The sequence below is a fragment of the Notechis scutatus genome, chromosome 2 (genome assembly GCF_049901735.1).
Source record: "Notechis scutatus isolate UNSWTSFEM ecotype Mainland chromosome 2, rNotScu1.2, whole genome shotgun sequence".
Classification (NCBI taxonomy): domain Eukaryota; kingdom Metazoa; phylum Chordata; class Lepidosauria; order Squamata; family Elapidae; genus Notechis; species Notechis scutatus.
This window is the reverse complement of record NC_142010.1, coordinates 26,540,612-26,562,321: the sequence shown is the minus strand read 5'-3', so window position 1 is coordinate 26,562,321 and position 21,710 is coordinate 26,540,612. Positions and strand designations below refer to the sequence as shown.

Here is a 21,710-nt window from a genome sequence, read left to right as displayed (position 1 = left end):
GACAGCGCAGCCACCTTGCTTGCTTTCCCACCTGCCCGCCCCAGATGGCCTCAGGAGCGGCGGCAGTGGCAGCAGCGCGCACACTCCTGCCGGCGAAGGGAGGAGAGGCAAGGAAAGAGAAGGGAGTGCGGCAGCAGCGGCTGTCACAGTATCGTCTCATAGCGGGGCAAGGCTGGCAAGCTGAGGTGGCCGCACCAGAGAGCGTCACTGCCGACCCGTCGTGAGGATAAAGGAGCGGGATAGAGATTCAGTCAGAATCGGCTAGAGAAAAGGGTCAGCCTCTCGGAGCACGCCGGCGTCTTTCCCTCTCTCTCTATGTATGAAAGAGCTCGCCTCGCTCGGAGCGTTTGGCGAAGCACACGAGTTTTGCAGTCGGAGAGGGAGGACGCGCGGCAACGGCAGGATGCTGCAAGTCAGGACCTTGCATTGAAGCAGCCCGGGGGCACATAGCCACCTCCCTCCAGCCCACCTTGAGGATTTGCCTTTTGTTGTTGGTATATTGGCTTCAGGCGCTCCTGTGAGCGCTTCCCTTTGCCTTAGAAGGTAAAGTGAATTATTTTAAAAACCTCCGCTCATCCCGCCAGGGCAGCGGCAGAGCCGCACGGGCTGGGCAGAACCAGGAAACACCCGCGGCTTGCTTTCCCGGCTCTGCTCAGCTCGCACGGCCCTGATAGGATGAGCGGAGGTTTTAAAATAATTCACTTTACCATCGAAGGCAAAGGGAAGGCGGCCACAGGAGCGCCTGAAGCATGTCTCCTCAGGGCTCCGGTTGCAGGGAGGAGCCCTGACTGGCTGCACGTGGCTGCGCGAACGCCGCGGCATTGCTGTAACGCTACGGCAGCAAGGGAGAAGGGAAATTAACGGTGGCGGAAGGTCTCCGATATGAAGTGCTCCACCAACGCAGGCAGCACCATATCCGGGCATGCAACAAAGTACTTCCAAGCGGCAAGCCCCCCGCCATTCCCCCCATTTCGCATGTTTAATATGGGCCTTAATTTGGGGGGAGGGGCTTAATTTGATTTTATGCCAATAAATCATGCTGGGGCTTCCTATTGGTGGAGGCCGTATTGTTGGAGAAACACGGTACTATTGCCACTTGGCCTGGCAGTTGCAGGGCCTCCAAGGCCTGTTCCACAAGTTGTAATTGTTCAACTTGTTTCCCATCAGCCTTGATAAATCCCCTTTCCTGCCAGATCTTACCAAAGGTATGGACCACACCCCAGGCGTATTTGGAATCAGTCCAGATTGTCACATCAATCCCTTCAGCCAACTCCAGAGCCCTCTTCAAAGCAAACAACTCACATTTCTGCGCAGACCATGAAGAAGGAAGGGAGCCCTTTTCTATGACCTCCCCTTCTCCTGTCACGACTGCAAATCCTGATTTTCTCTTTCCTTCCTCAACCCTGCTTGATCCATCCACAAACCATCTCTCCCCTTCCTTCAAAGGAGTCTCTTCCAAATCCTCCCTCACCTTTGTCATCAAATCTACTTGCAACAAACAATCATGTTCCTCAGCTTCCCACTCCTGTCTTCTCCCTTCTAGGAATTCTGCTGGATTCAAATTCCTATCTGTCCCAATCACCACATCTGGGCTGGTTCTCAAAATGGTTGTTGCCAACTGACTTAGCACAGAAGTAACCTGGTGAGTTGAATGCACCACAAGGGCTCCCCCAAAGGTTAACTTCCTGCTCTCTACCACCAACATAGCTGTAGCAGCCACAGCCTGCATACACACTGGCCATCCTCTCACCACCGGCTCCAGAGTTTTGCTCAGAAAAGCGATGGGCTGGTATTGCCCCCCCTCTTCTGCGCCAACACTCCTAGTGCCGTTCCCTGAGCTACTGACACATACAGATGAAATGAGAGCTTCAAATTGGGCAAAGCCAAAACCGGTGCGGATGACAATACCTTCTTCAAAACTTCCCATCTCTCATCATCTCCCTCTAACCATTCTATACTCTCTCCTTTTCCTACCAGCTTCCTGTGCAAGAATTGAGCTAACACAGTGTATTGATCCACCCAAATTCTGCAATACCCCAACAATCCAAGGGCCTTCCTAACTTCTGTCTTATTTCTGGGGGGAGCCAGGCGCATGATCCCTTTCACCCTTTCAGGATCCAAGGACCTCACCCCCTGCTGAATATAATGCCCCAAATATTTCATCTTCTTTTCCACAAACTGGATCTTTTCCCTTGAAGCTGTCAACCCTTGCTCCTTCAGCCAATTTAGCAAAGCCACAGATGCTGCTCTAACCTCTTTTTCTTTCTCCCCAGTCAGCAACAAATCATCCACATACTGAATCAACGTGATCCCTTTCTTAAAAGACACTAACTTTTCTTCCAAAGCCTGTCCAAACAACAAAGGGCTTTCAGTATAGCCCTGGGGAAGTACTGTCCACCTTAATTGTTGTTTTCTCCCAGTCTCAGGATCGTCCCATTCAAATGCAAACAGGTCCCTACTTCCCTCCTCAAGGATGCCCAGAAAGCATCCTTCAGATCTATCACAGTAAATCATTTGTCTTTGGGAGGGATTCGTCCCAAAATAGTGTAGGGATCAGGAACCACTGGGAATCTGGGGACCACTATGTTATTAATTTTCCTCAAATCTACGACCAGACGATGTTTTCCATCTTTCTTTAATACACCAATATTGGGGAATTGAAAGGTGACATAGTAGGCTCTAACATGCCCTGTTTCAACAATCTGTCAATCACTGGTTTCAGCCCCTCTCTTCCTTTCCCGCTCATTGAATATTGTGGAGTCCAAAGCTTTGTCACCCCAGGCTGCACTTGAATCTTAATTGTCTGAATGTTCATTCACCCTGCCTTCTCTCCTTCTGCCCAGACCTCATCTGAGATTGCTCTCTCATCTTCCACAGTCATCTTCCACATCCTTACTCCCTTCCCGGTATCCCACAGCTGGATACCAAACACAGGCAACAAATCTCTCCCCAGCAAATTCACTCCAGAATCAGGAATATACAACACTTCAGCTTTAGTCACCACTTCATTCATTTCCAGTCTGATTTGTTCAAACACAATCACGTCCTGTGATTTTCCACTCACCCCAACTACTTTTATCACTTTCTTGGATCTATGTGCACCCTCTATCGCAGGGGTGGGCAAACTTTTTGGCTCGGGGGGCCGCATTCACTTTTAAAATTTGACAGACGGGCCGGGTCAGCACAAGATTTTTTGGGAATCGCACCCCCTTCCCCCTTCTTCTCCTCCTTCCCCTCCCCTCGGAGGCCCCTGAGTCAGGAGTTGCTACTGCCGGCACGGCTCCACGCGGCTCCAGTCCCACGTTGCCTCGGGAAGGAAAGGCAAAAAGGAAGAGCCGCGGCGGTGCTTTGCAACGGCAGCAGCGGCACCGGAGGTTCAGGCTCAGCGGCTCCTGGTTTTGCCTTTCCCTTCCCAAGGCAACGTGGGACTGGAGCTGCGCGGAGCTGCGCCGGTGGTAGCAACTCCTGACAGCCCCAGCTGGACACCTGAGCAGAGCCCGGGCAGAACTGCCTGTTGCTGCTGCGGGCGCTGCTGCGGGCGCTGCTGCGGGCGTCTGGCTGCCCAAGTAAAGAACCGCACCAGCTCAGGGCAACTGTGAGGAGCAAGAGGGGAGAGGCAGAGAAGGAGGCAGAGAAGGAGGAGAGCACCTGGCCAGTTGGGGGAGGCTTCTTGTGCTGCCAGTTGGGGAGGCTTCTTCTCCGGCTCCACTCTGCTTCTCCAACATCCGGCGCTGCCCTGTTCTGTGCGCCGGCTGTTCGGACTTGCTGGGCCTGACACAGAACAGGGTGGCGCCGGATGTTGGAGAAGCAGAGCGGAGCCGGAGATCATTAGCCGCCTCTTTCGCAGCACAAGAAGAACAGGGTGGTGCCGGACCATTGGAGAAGTGGAGCAAAGCCGGAGATTAGTAGCTGCCTCTTTCGGCTCAGAAAGCTTTCCCCAACCAGCCGGCTGGTCTCTTCCTCCTCGGCCATACAGAACAAACAGGCAGAGAAGGAGGAGAGCAGCTGGCCAGTTGGGGAGGCTCTTGTGCTGCGAAAGAGGCGGCTGGCGATCTCCGGCTCCGCTCTGCTTCTCCAACATCCGGCACCGCCCTGTTCTGTGCGCCGGCTGCTCGGACTTGTTGGGCCTGACACAGAACAGGGCGGCGCCGGATGTTGGAGAAGCAGAGCGGAGCGGAGATCATTAGCCGCTCTTTCGCAGCCCAAGAAGAACAGGGTGGTGCCGGACCATTGGAGAAGCGGAGCAAAGCCGGAGATTAGTAGCTGCCTCTTTGGCGCAGAAAGCTTCCCCCAACCAGCCGGCTGGTCTCTCCTTCTCTGCCTGTTTGTTCTGTATGGCCGAGGAGGAGGAGACCAGCTGAGAAGCACGCTGCCAGGCGGGGCCACGCGGCGCAGGGCAACACGCCACCGCCCAGCCCTGGCGAGGGAAAGCAGTGGGCGTTCCCGGGCGGTGGCCTTGGCCCCGCTACCAGGGAAGCGGCTGCCCAGCTCCGTGTTGTGTGTGCAATTTTTGCGCGCGGCGCAGGGTCTCTTTGGCCGGCCCCAATTTTTTTTCAGAGAGGATTTTTTTCAGAGGCGGGCCGTATTAAAATGACCAACGGGCCGGATGTGTCCAGCGGGCCGTAGTTTGCCCACCCCTGCTCTATCGGGTCACACACAGAAGTCCGGCTTGCGCCAGTATCTATCAGGAACAGCCGCTCCTGAAGGTTAGGACCCACTAAAATGTTTACCAATGGCTCCCGCGAGGTCCTCTTAAAGGAGCCGGAACAGCCCTAATCATCATACAATGCATAACTCCTTTCCTCCCGGTTGGTAGGACACTCGCGCGCAAAGTGACCTTCCTTCCCACACCTAAAGCAACTCCTATCCATTCCAGGCTGTCTCATTCCCATGCCTCCTCCTCTGGAACCTCTTCCTCTGCCCCGGAATCCTCCCTGATTGTATCCCCCAAAATTCTCTCTCCTTTCACCAGTTGGACCCTTCCCAAAATTCCCACCTTTCTTCACCTCATTCTTTGCTGCAGCCTGTACAGCTGCAACCATCATTTGTGACTTCTGTTTGGTTTTTACTGTGTCTCTGTTCACAAAAGCTTGTTGGGCTGCTTTCAGGAGATCAACAATTCCCACTGCTCCCCAATTATCCATTTTCTGAATTTTCTTTTGGATATCTGGCCAAGCCCCGGTCACGAACTGCATTTTCAGCATGGATTCAAAAGCAGGCGTGCTGGGATCTACCCCTGAATACTTGACCAGACTTTCTCAGAGCCTGGTACAATAATCTCCAGGGGATTCATCTTTGCCTTGGCTTACTTCAAAGGCTTTAGTTAAATTTTTCCCTTGTGGGACTGCCAATTTTATCCCCTCCATGATCATTGCTCTCATATTCCGCATATTATCTCTACCCTCTTGGGTGTTTGGATTCCAATCGGGAATAGCTATAGGGAATTTCTGATCTGCCGGTACAGCCCCTTGTTGTCCATTCACTTTTGCATTCCATGCCTTCCAGGCTGAAGTCCGAATGAGGTCACGCTCCTCAGGAGTAAATAGATGCCCCAGAATGTACATCATCTCCTGATACGTGTAATCATTCGGACCCATCCATAGATCTAACTGTTCGGCCACCTCATGAGCATTTTCATGAAGTTTTGGAAGACTCTTTTTTAATTCTCGCAACTCGGCTGGTTTTATGGGGACAGCCACAAAGACTGTCACCGGGTTGCCTGCAACATTGATCCCATTAGGGACTTCCCTAAGAGGAAATGCATCCACTTCAGGTTTTTCTCTGAATGGAAAATCCTGAACACTTCTCTTTAATCCTTCCACTTCTTTTCTCAGCCGCGGATAAAGGGGCGGCTGAGGAGGGGGTTGTGCCACCGGCAATGGCGGTGGTGCCATAGGAACATTGGCGGGCGCATTATTCAAATTAGGATTTGCGGGCGGCGGATTCTGCAGCCAATCGTCCGTCTCACTCTCATTGTCTTTTTGTTGAGACATGTATTGACCCTCAGTTGGAGGGACAGGACCTTCAAATTTCACATGAAACCATACATCAATGTATGCAATTTGAGTAGTCATTTTGTGTTGGAGAATATAGTCTCGCAATTTGGTCATCCAATAGATACTGGTTTCCCCCTCAGGACTCCAGTGATATGGAAATTTAGGATCAATCAAAGGGTATTTTGGCCATCAGTCTCGACAAAGATAAATCATGTTTTTCTTTTTGAGATGTCTGGTGAATTCCTTTAGATTCGGGGAGAACCACTGCTGGAGTAGCTGTCCCAAGGGCGAATCTACTGGAATTGATTTTCTGCCATTGTCAGATTTTCCCTGTCCCAGACAGGCTTCTTCCTGGTCTCCCAGACCCTTGCTCTGTCCCTTTCTCATCTTCTACTCTTTCAGACTCCCAGAGCCTTGACTCACCAGTCCCAGTCCTCCAGCAGACGCTGGATTCTCCCAGGGAGTTTAAGGACCCCTCTCTTTTCTGACTACAAATGAAAAGAACAAAGTTTACCTGATCTGATCGCTCCTGGACTCTCCGAAGTCAAAAGGATGCGTGGGCGTCCCCAACTCAGATCGTTCTCACACACTCTCAGCCGGCATTTTGTCTCAATTCTTTTTCCAAGGACCGTCTGGATTTCCCAGTCACCTCGGGAGTCTGACCAAATTCGGGGAGAGGTGCCTCTCAAAGGGAGGTTGTGGCCACTCTCTTACCTGGTCCCCGCTTTCCAGTCGACCACCATCGAGGATCCTGGATGAGCCCCCAAATTGTGATATTGTGGCTAAGAAAAAAACCCACCAGGATTCAAAGTTGATCCAAGGAAAAAGGCTTTATTGGAATATACATCTGCAGATGGGTCCTCCCCTTTGGCAGTTGAGGAGAGAACGAAAAGCAAAGCTTAAAGGCTCTATTTTTATACCCTAAAATTGACCCCCCCCAGCATACAAAACAAATTTATAATTTGTTTTTCAGGATACAAGTTACATTTTATTACCTTATACAACAGGCACTTCCTTAGCAGATAACATACAAAACCGGTATCTGGCATTTCAAAAGCATTCCAAAAAGTGTGATAATTCCCAGCACTTCAAAGACATTCCAAGATCAGTCAACATTCTAATCAGTGTTTGATACTGCCTTTCCTTACTTCAAAAGAAAACCTCCCTTTTTCATCTTGAGTTTTGAGTCACAAAATAGATACACTTCTCACATAGGCCTTTACCTTGCACTCACTGATCATGGGAAGAGTTGAGTAGCCAGGATCACAATCCCCTCCCAAGTTGGCTGAGGGGCATTTCTGCCTGACAAAGTGCAGGATCAGCCCCAGAGGAGGAAAGGTTTCAGAGCGGCTTCTGCGGAAAGTGAAGGGTGAGATTCAGAGGAAATCTGCTCCAATGGAAAGCGTCCGTGGATGATGGTTTCAGGGCCCTAACTGGGTTGCTGAAATGAAGCAATCTTGGAATAATCCCAGTGAAATTCTCTGTGGAATGAGGGGGAGCCCCTCTGAGTCCTGAGTTCAAGGTCGATTCCTGCTCAGACGGCTGAACTCTGGGAGGGGAGGGAAGATTTTCCAGCGATGGGAAGGGGGACAGGAAGAAGATCTGGGGTCTCTGTGGCTTCATTGCTTCTCCTTTCCCTTTGCCTTCCCACATTTGGGTTTCCCCTAAGGATCCCATTGTCTCTCCATTCCCCTCCCCTGTTTTATAAAATCTCCCCTAATATCTGCAGCTATAAACCATCCACTTTGGCCTTTAGACTTTTTTTTCCCTGTGAATGGAAATTTGGGGTGTCCAAGTGGGGTTTCCTGCTGCTTTTGAGCTCCTGGTGGGGGGGGGAATCCGCCCTTTTCCCTGTGGGGCCACTGCAGCCTCCTTGAGGCAGAGACTGAGCAACCCAGAATGGGGTTTGAGGGAGGCCTTGATGGAAGAGGGGAGGGCACAATTGAGGGCAGGTGAAGACCTTCCCTGCCCTCCAACCCTTCAGGCCCTCCAGAAGCTGCTTCTTCCCCTCTCAGTCGCTCCCTCCTTCCACCTCCTGCCTCCTCTCCCACCATCTCCCCCTTCCTTCCCCCCTTCCTCCTCTTCCCCCCCCCCCACATCTCTTCCTCTTCCTCCTCCTTCCTTCCCAGAGCCTCAGGTGGGAGCCTCCATGGGATCAGGGCCCTTGACTGAAGCCCCCTAACTCTCCCCCTCTGGGTCCCTTCCAGGCGCCTCCTCCCACTCCCTGAAGTATTTCTACTCCTCCATCTCAGACCCCAGTCAGGGGCTGCCCCAGTTTGTCGGTGTGGGGTACGTGGACGGTCAGGTCTTTGTTCACTACGACAGCCACAGCCGGAGGATGCAGCCTCGAGTCTCCTGGATAGAGAAGTATGTGGGGAAGGAGGATTCCCAGTACTGGGACAGAAACACCCAGATAGCACGTGGCGATGAGGAGGACTTCAGAGTCGGCCTGGAGAATCTGAGGAATCGCTACAATCAGAGTGAAGGTGAGTGATGGGTCTGGTGGCTCCTCCGGCCCCATATTCCCCTCCCCAGGAACCAGAGGGGGGGAAAGGGGGGGTCCCTTCAAAGGGAAAAGCAGCCTCCACATCATTTAAAAAGTCTTTTTTTATATGTTTATTCTTTTATTTTAATCAATATAAGATTGTCCTTGCCTCCATAGCTGACATTTTCTTCCAACTGCAGTTAATGAAAACGTGTTTAAATTTATCCATCTGTCCGTCTGAATGTTGATATGGATATTAATATAAACTGAGGTAAAAAGAGACCGAAATCTCCCCTTCCCCCATGAAAGATGGAGGGTCCTTAGTGGATCTCCTGCTGTGGGGGAGGAAGGGAATCACAAGTCCCCCCCCCCAAACAAAGAGGCAGGTGGATCCTAAGGAGATCCTGGGGGAAGCAGGTCCTCGTCCTTCTGTCTGTTTCCACCCCAGAGAAATGAGGGATCGAGTGGAGATCCACCTGGGGAGACTAGATCCCTTTCCTTCTCCCCCTTGTTGGAGGGAGGAGTGGGGCCCAAATGCCAGGAGCTTCTTCTCATCCTCCAGGTGGAAGGAGAGGCCAGGAGGCCCAAATGGGGTGGGGGGCTCTTGGAGGGGGGTCACAGGGCCAGGATCCTCCCAATCTTGAGGGGGAAAGAGGGAAAAGAAACAAACCTCCATTTGGGTCCCTTCCAGAGTCTCTCAGAGCCGTCATGGCTTCCCATCCTTGGTTCCTCAGGCTGAACTCCTGCCCTGCCCTCTTGGTGGGGCTGCCCTGGAGCGGGGAGACTCTTCCTTCAGCAGCCCCTCCCCCCATTCTTCCCTCTTTTGGGGTGGACAAGATTCCCCTTCAAGCAACCTTATTTAGTAAAGGGGTGCAAGGAAATCTGGGTGTAAAGATAGGCTGCTTTAGGCTGAGGGAAACCTTCTCCACAAACCTCAGTCATTTCCCCTCCTTTTATCCCAAGGAGGGGCAGCCCCGCCCTTTTCCTCCCCCCTCCCTCCAGGGAGACCCCAGAGCTCCTCCAGTCCTGCCCCTGATCCCCCAGGATCCCCCCAGATCCCTCCAGGCCCCCTGCTGGCCTCCCAGGGGAGCAGAGCTGAACCCAGAGGGCTCCCCCTGGTGGAGGAAGGAGGAAGGAGAGTGGCCAGAGTGGAGGGGAGCCTCCTTTCCAGGCTAAAGAGCCCCAAAGGTCCCAACCTTTCCTCAAAGGGAGGCTCCTTCCACCCTCCCATCGCCTGAGTCGCCTCCTCTGGACCTTCCCCAGCTCCCTCCGGTCCTTTTCTGGGGTCTTTTGAGCAGAAACTGCAGAGAATGTTCCAGATGTGGTTGCTCTACCTTGATTCATGTAAAGGTTTATGACATTAGCCTCTCTGTGTTTTCAATACTATTTTAATGATCCCTGATATCCTGTTTGCCCTTTAAATTTTTTATAAAATTTGGATTAAACTTTTTGAACAAAAAACAAAAACTAATGGAAAGTAACCTAAAGTAAAGGAGATAAAAGAAAGAAATCAAAGAAAAATAAAAAAGTACAAGGAAAGAAAACAATTAAAGAAAATAAATAAAGAAAAAAGACATAAAGAAGTGATTTCTGATATTCTTCACGGCAGTTCTAAATATAAATGTGTTTTAGCCCCTCTTAAGCAGCCCTCTCTCAACCTTTTGACCCTGGAGGAACCCTTGAACTATTTTTCAGGCCTCAGGAAGCCCTGAACATCCAGGCTCAAAGATGGGCTGAAATTGTTTCATGCATAGACCTGAAGAGATGCATTAATAGTGTTCTTACACTAAATATAAAAAAAGGAAACTTGCCTTTTCAATGTGATCGCTGTGCTTTCTTTTTCCTGCAGAAATATTCAAATCTGTGCCAAATTTGAGATAAAAAAATACAGATTTTATCTTCAAGTGAAATAAAACAATTTCTGTCTTTGCTTTTGATGCTTTTGAAATAAGACTGAGCTTGTTCTCAGAAGTTGAAAACAGCAGCCAAATATTTAGGGCCTTCCTGTGAATGGCAGGAGATTCTCCTTGGGCAGAAATCCAGAACTATTTTTCCCATGGGGAGATCAGGGAATCTCCTCTCGAGGGAAGGATCAGACTGCAGCTCACGACGATCTTCCTCCAAAGGGAAGTTCTTAGGCTGAGCAGAAGATTCAGAGAAAGGATTCCTCTCCTGTCATTCCTGGGTGTGGAAAGGGAGGGAAAGTGTTAAGTCCGGAGCGTGGGCACAAGGAACGCAGACGAGGCATCGAATAGTGACTCCTGTGGTAATATAACCTATTGATCATTTTATCATTTTCTGTAAGGCCTTTGTATAACTAGCAGTAAGTCTAGGAAGATGTGGGCATTCTTGGTGGGGGTAGGAGTATCTTTGCTCAGAGTGCCTCATTCTGTTTTGATTCTGCCAGTTTAGAAGGAATAGGAAAATGGGTGAAAGTTCAAGGTACAAGATACACAGTTGTGCTTTCTCATGGGACTTTCCAAACTTTCCCATGAGACTTTCCGTGGCTGTATGATCTCATCCTAGCAAGGTAACATCTGGGATTTTCCAAGATTGTGTGTTCTCAAGCTGGTGAAGTAATCTCCTGTTGAGGTCATTGTTTTCTGAATATGCATACTGTATATTTTGCTTGTGTGTTTTCTCAATAAATACTGCTACCTGAGTTCTCTCAGGGTTGGCATTTTCTCAGAGACAGTTCCCTGTGTCTCATTTCAATGCCAAACCACCATAAATGGTGACCCGACGTGATAGCTTGGAAAGCTATACGTTTCCCGCATCCTATACTCATCGTCGCGGACGTCGACTGGGCCCTCATCTTCTTCGCTGGACGAAGATAGATTCTTTCGTGAGTATGGGGAGATCTCTCGAAGGCTCAGAAAGAGCACATCAGGAATTGAGAGGGATCATTGGGAATAGTTTTGGGTTTGGAATTGGCAGTAGGGGTTGTGCTGTAGGAAAGAAAGAAATTGAGGACTTACTACAGTATGTTTGGAAAAATATTAAGTCATATCCGGAGGGAGGTAGTATTAAAGTAGAGTCCTGGAAAAAGATAGGGAAATTTTTGCATGAGGAACCTCGTGCCCCTTCTTCAATTTTGTTAACCTGGAGGGTGATAATGGATGCATTAGCTACTTATGAACAACCGCTCCTAGCACCCCCGAAGAAGGTTTGCCGCTTTACCATGCGGACGTTTGTTGCCGCCGACGGCACCTCCAGATAAATCTGGGGGATTGTCCGGCGCTAGAAATACTTTGTCAGAAGATAAGAGTTTACCTTTAAGGGTTCAGGTGGATGCAGTTACTGCAGCTATTCAAGAAGCAAAGAATAGAGGGGAATTATCAGGAGATGATTTGGTGGAGTTTGGAGTAGAAGTTCAACTTAATCCAGTAGAAATTGTCATGGATGCTGCATTAAATCCGCAGCGGGAGTGGAAGCCTTTACAGCTCAGAATTTTGAGGGAAGTTAAGCAAGCAGCAAAAGAATATGGTGTTAGAACGCCATATACTCAGGCATTGTTAGAAGCAGTTGGTTATGGAAATAAAATGATTCCGGCTGACTGGAAAGCTCTGTTGAATATGATTTTAACTCCAGCTCAATATTTGGTGTTAGATCAGAAATGGAGACAGCTGGCAGTCCAGAGGGGAACAGCAAATGTTACCCCAGATCAGCTTTATGGAGCTGGTAATTTTACAACAGTGGAACAACAGAGAGATGGTATGCCTGAGGAAGGGTTCATTCTTCTCCCACAAATAATTTTTCAAGCCATAGGGTCTCTCCCTGACGGCGAAGGTGGTGAGAAGACCTTTACTAACATCAAACAAGGGAACAATGAACCCTATGAAAATTTCATTAGCAGACTGAAATTGACTATTGAAAGACAAATTGATAATCAATTCGCCCAGAAAGAGTTGCTTTTAAGTTAGCAGTAGAACAAGCTAACACAGATTGCAAAAGATTTTAAATCCACTTATAGCAAGTGGGGAGAGAGAAATCGCAGATTTGATTAATGCATGTAGGAAGGTTGGGAGTCAGTCTTTTAACATGGAAACTTTAGCTCTGGCTTTACAAACAGGACATGCTCAAAAGGGGAATTGTTTCAATTGTGGGAAGCCTGGACATTTTAAAGCGCAATGTCGGGCTCCTGGAGGAGGTCAAAGTCAGCAGAATAAGAGATCAATGGGACAGGGTGTTCGTCCTAAATCAGTGTGCCAAAAATGTAAGAAAGGATACCATTGGGCATATCAGATGCTCCTACAGTTTTTACTGATGGAGGGAAAGTTTTTGGTGCTTGTGTTTGGAAAGATAAATCTGGAATTTGGCATACAAAAGTGACTTCAGAGCAGAAGTCTGCCCAGCAGGCAGAACTTGCTGCTGTAGTTTTGGCTTTCAAAATTTTCACAATCAGGATTTTAATTTAATAGTGGATTCATTGTATGTGTATAATTTGTTACCCTTTGTAGCAGGTTCTTATTTGTCTCCTGGAATATCACCTGATATTTTAAGATTGCTTTTGCTTTTACAAGGATGTTTGGAGCAGCGTGTGAATGTGTGTTTTGTTGCTCATATTCGTAGTCATAGTAATTTGCCTGGAATTTTATCACAAGGTAATGCCAAAGCTGACAGTGCTGTAACTTCAGTCCTCACTGTCCAGCCATGGGATAGTCATAGTTATTTTCATCAAAACGCTAAAGCATTGGCACAGCAATTCAAACTTACTACTGCAGAAGCTGCTGCCATAATTCAACAATGTCCAACTTGTTCAAAGCAGGGCACGAATATCCCTATGGGAGTTAACCCCAGAGGGTTGAAACCTTCAATGATTTGGCAAATGGATGTTACTCAATATCCATCATTTGCGCCCTGGAAATATATACATGTGACTGTGGATACTTACTCAGGATTTTTAATGGCTACCCCTCAAAGAGGTGAGATGGTTAAGCATGTCATCAATCATTGCATTAAGACTTTTTCAGTTGCTGGAACACCTAAAACTTTAAAAACTGATAATGGTGCGGCTTATCGGAGCACCGGTTTTGATCAGTTTTGCAAACAATGGTCTGTGGAACATAAATTTGGCATTCCATACAATTCTACTGGGCAGGCTATTGTAGAACGTCATAATTCCACGCTCAAGACCATGTTGACTAAATTAAATAAAAAAGGAGGGAAGCTCCTGGGGCTTCCGGCGATTCAAGATCAATTAAATCTAGCTTTATATACTTTAAATTTTTAAATTTGTCTGGTAACCCCCTGCGAGCGGCCAGCAGGCATTTTCTTCTCCTTCTACAGATGCAGTGAGGCCTCGGGTGTTGGTGCGGTTCCTTCCGGATCCGGCATGGGTTCCTGCTGAGCTGATAACATGGGGACGTGGTTATGCAGCAGTTGAACATCTTGGTCAAATTCGTTGGGTTCCTGGTCGGTGTGTTCGGCCTGATCATTCGCAGGCACCTGTGAAGGAAGTTTCGGAGGAGCAGGATGGCGCATCTGTGGTTCCTGATCCTGCTGATTCTGCCTAATCTGTCCTGGGCTGCTCGGGTGCGGAGAGAGCAGCGACAGCATGTTCAGCGTGCCGGAGATTTGGGCGATGATTTGTGGACCGATAATAATTACATTAAAGATTTGCGCACAACTGCCAAAAACTTGAACATCACCAATTGTTGGTTGTGTATGCACCTTCCTGGGAGAGTGGGAGAAGGACTAACATTGCATGGAGTGCCTTTTGAGGAAAAAGATTTAATAAAGAATGCAACCTGGAGAAAACAGTTGTCTTGTGCTACAACAGAGCAATTCCAGATCCTAACCATGGGAGGTAATCTGTGGACACAAATTTCTCGAGGTCTTATCCCGCCTTTGGGAATTGCTATGAACTATAGGGATATTCATATTTTAAATAATTTTACTGTTGCTATGTTTAATGATACTATAAAGAATATTAAGATGATTAATGTAGAAATGTCTGAAATTCGTACAGTTACTTTGCAAAATCGATATGCTTTAGATATTATGTTAGCTGCTCAAGGAGGAGTTTGTGCTTTAATTCATTCACATTGTTGTGTTTTTATACATAATTATGAGCCAAACATTACAAAAACTGTTCAGGACATGGAAGATCGTATTGCTCAGCATCAATCTGGAGCCGATGGGTTTAATGCATCATTCTGGGACAGTCTGTGGTCCTGGCTTCCCTGATGGATCATGGTTTCGCTCCTTATTGCAAGGGGTTGTTATTATTATTGCTATATGTATCTTATTATGTTGTTTTATTCAATGTATTCCTAATCTATTACAAATGTGTACCTCAGTCTTCCGGCGTGAAGGATCAGGTCATGAGGGAACTGTGTACTATGCCACTAAAACACCCCCTATCTTTGAATAAATAAAAAAGGAGGGAATGTGGTAATATAACCTATTGATCATTTTATCATTTTCTGTAAGGCCTTTGTATAACTAGCAGTAAGTCTAGGAAGATGTGGGCATTCTTGGTGGGGGTAGGAGTATCTTTGCTCAGAGTGCCTCATTCTGTTTTGATTCTGCCAGTTTAGAAGGAATAGGAAAATGGGTGAAAGTTCAAGGTACAAGATACACAGTTGTGCTTTCTCATGGGACTTTCCAAACTTTCCCATGAGACTTTCCGTGGCTGTATGATCTCATCCTAGCAAGGTAACATCTGGGATTTTCCAAGATTGTGTGTTCTCAAGCTGGTGAAGTAATCTCCTGTTGAGGTCATTGTTTTCTGAATATGCATACTGTATATTTTGCTTGTGTGTTTTCTCAATAAATACTGCTACCTGAGTTCTCTCAGGGTTGGCATTTTCTCAGAGACAGTTCCCTGTGTCTCATTTCAATGCCAAACCACCATAGACTCCAACTCTTTATTAGTGACTTCAGAACAGAGCAAAATACTTGGGCAGCAGCAGCTCCTTTTATAGAGCTGGCTGCTGTCACAACACCCAATGGTTTGAGTTTGCCGCGCTGGAAGCGTCCAATCAGCGGCGACCACTGTCAGCCAATCAGATCAGTCAGAGGCGACCAATCACGATCCGCTTTCAGCAGACCAATCAGAAGTGCAGGATTACGAGCCTGCCGTGGAAGCAAAACTATTTAGGATTTTAAACTACCTCGTTTGCTTAGTTCGTAACACCCCTCCCCCCTAGGTTCCATCGGAGGGGTGGGGTGATGTACTCTCACAAGTAAGCAGGTCGTTTCACCTGTCTGCCCGATCTGCGTTGCTCCACCAGTCCTTGCCCTGACTCAGGTTCCGATGGGCTGTTCGCTGAGCTTAACGGCACGGCTGGTCCAACCTCTTCACTGGGCGACTCGGGGTTGTCATCCCTGCTTCCGTCAAGGCTGTCATCCGAATTCCTTGGATTTGCTGCTGTCGCCGTGCTGCTTTGTGGCGAGGCGATCATCTGGTCCAGCTCTCCTTCGGAAGGTGAATATCCCAGGGTTGGTTGTGCTGACTTCTGGGTTTCGAGTACTGGGTTGTATGCTAGCTCTTTTCCAGCCCCCTCACTTTTCCTCCCCTCCCCCAGGTTTGAGGTTCAGGGCTTGTGACGGGAGTAGGTGCCAGTCTGGAGCGAAGTTGGTCAATGTGGTGCTTCCACATTTTCCCATCAGCAGTTTGTAAACGGTAGGAACGGGGCCCCGTTAGTTGAGTTATGGTAGCAGAGACCCACAATGGGTCACCAGAGAAGTTTTTTGCAAAAACTGGGTCGCCTACCTTGAACGTGCGACACCTGCTGCTGGACCCCAGGGGCTTTTCTGGCGTGTAGGCAGGGTGTGGCTGGTCAAGATGTGAGCGAAATTTCCGGCCCTCAGGAGTTCGGCTGGGGTTTTGTTTGTGGTGCTGTTTGGGGTAATATGTTGGAGGAGGAGCATCCTGGTCACCTTATCATCGATGTCCCCTTGCTCCATCTTGTGTAAAGTTTTCTTTATGAATTGGACCATTCACTCAGCCCTGCCATTGGCCGCAGTTGGCCGCAGGGTGAGCTGGCGATGTTAAGGCGTGGCGTATCCCCCAGTCTGCTAGGTACTGTTCAAATGCAAGAGCAGTGAATTGGGGTCCATTATCTGAAACCAGGACATCTGGCAACCCGTGCGTAGCGAATAGTCTATTTAATTTTTTAACGACTGCTTCTGTGGTGGTGCTCTTCATTTTGTGGACCACTAGCCAATTGGAATAGGCATCCACGGTTATAAGAAATGTATGCCCCTTGGTAGGTCCCGCAAAATCGAGGTGGATACGGGACCAGGGACCCCGGGGTGTTTCCCATTCTGTTGGCGGGGCTTTTGGTGAAGCTGAGCGAGTTTCCTGACACTTGCTGCAAGTGGCCACCCAGGTTTCTATTTGCTTATCTATACCTGGCCACCAAGCGTAGCTCCTCGCTAGTGCCTTCATTCGCACGATGCCAGGATGTCCGTCGTGCAATAGTTTCAGAACTTTATGCTGTAGCCGCTCTGGAATGACGACTCTGTCTCCCCACAAGATGCATCCTCTTTGAGAGAAAAGCTCTGTCTGTCGGTTTTTGAACGGTTTGAAGGTGTCATTGAGTTCGTTGTCAGGCCAACCTCTTTCCACCCAGCTGAGGACTCATGCCAAACAAGGATCCTTCCTTGTTTCCGAGGCGATGTCTCGTGCAGTCAGTGGTGGAGAAGGAAGGGTTTCGATTTGTAGCATAGCTAGGGTTGGAGCTGGATCGTCTATGACTTCGGGTAGCGGCGAGCGACTCAAGGCATCAGCGTGGGGAATGGCTTTCCCCGGGAGATGTAGCAGTTGGTAATCGTATGCAGCTAAAAACTCTGACCAACGTGTCATTCTTGGTGATAAGATGTGGGGCGTTGGTTTGTCTCCCGCTAAAATGCCAAGTAACGGTTTGTGATCGGTAATTATGGAAAAGGGTCTTCCATATATGTACTCATGGAATCGTTTGATCGCAGCCACAATAGCGAGAGCCTCTTTATCAAGTTGGCTATAGTTTCTCTCAGTTTTAGATAAAGTTTTTGAAAAAAACGCAATAAGTGCCTCAGTACTGTTTGGCAGGACGTGGCTCAGGATGGCTCCTACCCCAAACGGTGAGGCATCGCAGGTGACAGTTAAGGGTAAAGTCTCGTTATATTGTATCAATACAGCATCTGAAGTTAAAAGGTCTTTTACTTGCTGAAAGGCTCACTCTTCCCGATGTCCCCAGACCCAGGAAGCCTTCTTGTCGAGGAGCCTATGCAGGGGTTCAGCAACAGTTGCCTTCTGGGGCAAGAAGATGTTATAAAAGTTAATGAGTCCTAGGAAGGCTTGGAGGTCTGTTTTATTTCTAGGTTTTGGGGCGTTTTTTTATTGCAGTCAGTTTTTTCTCAGTAGGGTGAATTCCCCATTTGTCAAGAAGGTAGCCCAGGAATTCAACCCTCTCCATACAGAGTTGGCACTTGTCCTTCTTGACCTTCAGGCCAGCATCTTTAAATTTCTGTAGAACCATTCTGAGTCATTTTTCTAATAGGCTTCTAGTAGGGGCAGCTATCAAAACATCATCCAAATAGGGCACGACCCCTTTTATGCCTTGTAGCAATCTTTCCATCAAACTCTGGAAAATGCCAGGTGCTACACTCACTCCGAATTGAAGTCTATTACACTTGAATGCCCCTCTATGCATGACTATAGTTTGGGCCTCGGCAGCTGTGCATCTACGGGCAACTGCTGGTATGCCTGAGCTAGGTCCAATTTTGCGAATATTTTTCCACCTCCCAGGGAATGAAGAAGGTGTTGGACCACAGGTACGGGGTAAGCGCTCTGCTGGAGCGCGTGATTTAGGGTGGCCCGGTAATCCCCACAAATTCTCAAAGATCCATCTGGTTTTATGGGGGTTACGATTGGGGTCTCCCATCGGGCATGGTCAATCGGTTCCAACACGCCCTGGGCTATTAATTTGTCCAGTTGTTCATCAATCTTTGGCTTGAGTGCAAAGGGCACTCGGACGAGCTTAAGGCGAATGGGCGCAACTTCGGGGCTGAGGTTAAATGATATGAGGGATCCCTTGTACTTGCCTAGCTTCTCGCTGAACACATCCTGGAATTCCTGGACGAGGGCCGCTTCCCAGTCATTGCTTCCGGTCTGGTTGATGCCAGCTAGTTCAATTCCTAATGGCGCAAACCACTGCAAACCCAGCAGGCTGGGCCGATCTCGATCGACGATGGTCAGAGGTAGGGTTGCGGTGTGGTCTTTGAAGGCTACTCTGACATTGCTGGAACTGGCAACTGGAATTCTGTTTCCTTGGTAGTCTTTCAATATGATGTTTTGAGTGCTGAGGTCCTGGCGACGGATGTCAGGGATCAGCTGTTTGAAGGTTTCCCAGGAGGCCATGGATAGGGACAACCCAGAGTCGACCTCCATAACGCATGGTTGATTCTTGATAGCGACCCTCACTTGGATTTTCCTTGCATCAAGGGATGAAGCATGGCCGATGGTGATGGTCCGATGTGCCTCTTCTCGTCTGGACGAAGTGGCAGGTGCTCGATTTCTGTAGTGGAGGTTCCATTGATTGCTTTGGCGGTCCCGATTTACTGGTGGGGTGCCTGTTGTCTGTCGGAAATTGTTTTCTCTTCTGGTTGGGCTGGGCCCTCGCTTGCTTCTGCAGACCTTTGCGATGTGGCTCCTCTTTCCACAGGAACGGCAGAGTGCATCTAGGAATTTGCAGTCGGATCGCGGGTGACTTCCCCCGCATCCAGTGCATTGATACGGGGGCTTTCGATTCCACTGGTCTCGCTGGTCGCGTTCTGACCTGAGTCAGTTGACCTCCTCTTCCTCGCTTTCTGATGAGGATTCGAGGTCCTCATGGTGGGTGGTTGTTGTGTGCCTCTCGGAAAACGGTGTAGCGTTGGTGGCGAGTTGGCGGTGCGGCGCGTTCGCTCGGTGCATTCGAGCGGCTTACTTCCTGGTTGCTTCTGCTGCAGTAGCATCGCGGCGATGACATCTGCGAGGGCGATGTCTCCCTTCACCATTATCTTGCTCTGGGTTGTGGGGTCCTTGAGACCCAGGACAATTCGATCTCTCATGGCTTCTTCAAGGTTTGTGAAGCCACAGAGTCCTCCCAGGTTCCTAAGGTCCGCGATGAAGTCTCCAACACTCTCGCATTCCTGTTGGTCCCTCTGGTAAAACTCGTGTCTTCGGATGAGCGTTGGTACTGCTGGGGCATAATGGGCCCGGAGGATTGGGGCGAGGTTGTCCCAGTCCATTGTCTTGACTTCTGCTGGTTTTTGCAAGTGCCTTTGCCATTTTGAAACGGCAGGCCCGCAATGGGTCAGGAATACAGCTCGTTTCTTGCCAGGTGATGCATCCTTCAGATTGTTGGTTTCCAGGAACATCTGAAACCTGTCCATATCTGAGTCCCAGTCTTCGTTTGCCGGGTCAAATGGAGCGGGTGGTATGGCGCTGCTGGTCATTCTGCCGCTTTTCTTGGTGCGCTCTCAGCCACGTGCTCTGTAGCGTTCGGTGAGTGTTCAGTCAGCTCTTATCGTCTCCGCATCCCATTCTCGTCGCCAGTGTTAAGTCCGGAGTGTGGGCGCAAGGAACGGAGACGAGGCATCAAATAGTGACTCCAACTCTTTATTAGTGACTTCAGAACAGAGCAAAATACTTGGGCAGCAGCAGCTCCTTTTATAGAGCTGGCTGCTGTCACAACACCCAATGGTTTGAGTTTGCTCCGCTGGAAGCGTCCAATCAGCGGCGACCCGCTGTCAGCCAATCAGATCAGTCAGAGACGACCAATCACGATCCGCTTTCAGCAGGCCAATCAGAAGTGCAGGATTACGAGCCTGCCATGGAAGCAAAATTATTTAGGATTTTAAACTAGCGCATTTGCTTAGTTCGTAACAGAAAGGGCTGGTCAGTTTAGTTCAGTTGTACTTACAGGTAGTTTCTCCTTAGATTTGAGAGTTTCTGGCGTCCTTTCTCTCTCTCAAGGCCAAAGAGAAGTAGAAACATTTCAGGATTTCCATTTGTTTTTGTTTTTTCAAACATTCAGTGTTCTCCTTAAATCCAAGAATCTGGTCACTTGAAGTTAAAACATCTTCTCCAGGGCCTTGGAGAGACTGTAAGCTTCAAGCTCCTTTCAAAGGTCATTAACCCTTTGGGTGTCCAGATCAGACTGGGCCACTTGCTGCTGTGGCTGAGGAAAATATTCCTTTGTGTCCAGAGGCTTCATTCTCACATTGCACTAAACCATGGTTTGTTTCTGGTTAGCCCAAAGTGGGAAGCAGCCCTTGTGATGTGGTTTTATTTGTGGATATAGACCAAGATTTATGGTCACAGGGATCCCTGAAAACTTTTGTGTAGATCGACCAGATCCTCTTTGAGGCCATGAGATTCTCAGTCCCTCTTAGCAGCCGCAGATTTAGGCAACTTTTCTCTCTCTCTGGGATCCCTTCCTTTCCCCCCAAGAGTCTCCCCTGCAGAGGAAGAGCAGAAGGAAAGATGGAAGTGTCTCCGTCCCTCCATTTATTCTGTGACTCCCCCTTTTCTCAATCTCCCTTGGGATCCTCTGCTGTCTTTTCCAGCTTCTCCTTTTCCTGGGGAGGTTCAGGGGCTCCATCCTGGGGGAAATGCAGGAGGAAGGTCGAGGGAGGGAGAAGAGGCAAAGTTAGTGATGGGGGCTTTCTTTCCCTTGAACTCTAGGGAGGAAATGGGGGTGTCAGTGCCTGTGTCAAGGTCTCTGCAGGGAAGGAGGGTCTCTGCCTATCTTGACGGAGGACCCCTGAACCATCCCCTGTCTGTCTTTTAGGCCTTCACACGTTGCAGTGGATGTGTGGCTGTGAACTCCATGCAAACAGGAGCAAAGGAGGGTTTATGCAGTTTGGCTATGAAGGGAAGACTTTCATCATGTTCGACAAGGATACCCTCACTTGGGTGGCTCCGTCCCCCAGGCCCAGATCAGCAAGAGGAAATTGGATGCTATTCCAGGATATAACCAGAGAAAGAAAGCCTACCTGGAGGAAACCTGCATTGAGTGGCTGGAGAAGTACCTGTCCTATGGGAAAGAGACGCTGCTGAGGACAGGTGAGCATCTGGATCCAGGCTGGACTTTCCTTCTTGATGGCGGATTTCTCTGACACCTTCAGCCCCTTTGGGTCCCTTGTCTGGAGCCTGTTTGCCCTGGTGGGAATCCTCCTCCTCCCTTCCAGCCCCTCTTGCAGGACACGGAAGCCCTGTTTGGTTCCCATTGCCAGGCAGCCATTCAGTGACC

The 21,710-nt window shown here is 49.0% G+C and overlaps 2 protein-coding genes across 8 annotated transcripts in view; one reads left to right on the top strand and one right to left on the bottom strand.

Moving 5' to 3' along the window:
* The window catches only part of LOC113428608 (major histocompatibility complex class I-related protein 1-like), a 684,789-nt gene that overhangs the window by 363,795 nt on the left and 299,284 nt on the right, over nucleotides 1-21,710 (top strand). For 4 of the 7 annotated variants that reach the window (XM_087953867.1, XM_087953869.1, XM_087953875.1 and 1 more), the window contains exon 2: nucleotides 8,204-8,482. The exons of the other annotated variants lie outside the window; for them this stretch is intronic. In XM_087953867.1, the coding sequence (XP_087809993.1) occupies nucleotides 8,204-8,482 (279 nt within the window). The remainder of the gene's footprint in view (nucleotides 1-8,203; nucleotides 8,483-21,710) is intronic. 7 annotated transcript variants of the gene reach the window in all.
* The window catches only part of LOC113428674 (class I histocompatibility antigen, F10 alpha chain-like), a 156,967-nt gene that overhangs the window by 126,341 nt on the left and 8,916 nt on the right, over nucleotides 1-21,710 (bottom strand). The window lies entirely within an intron of this gene.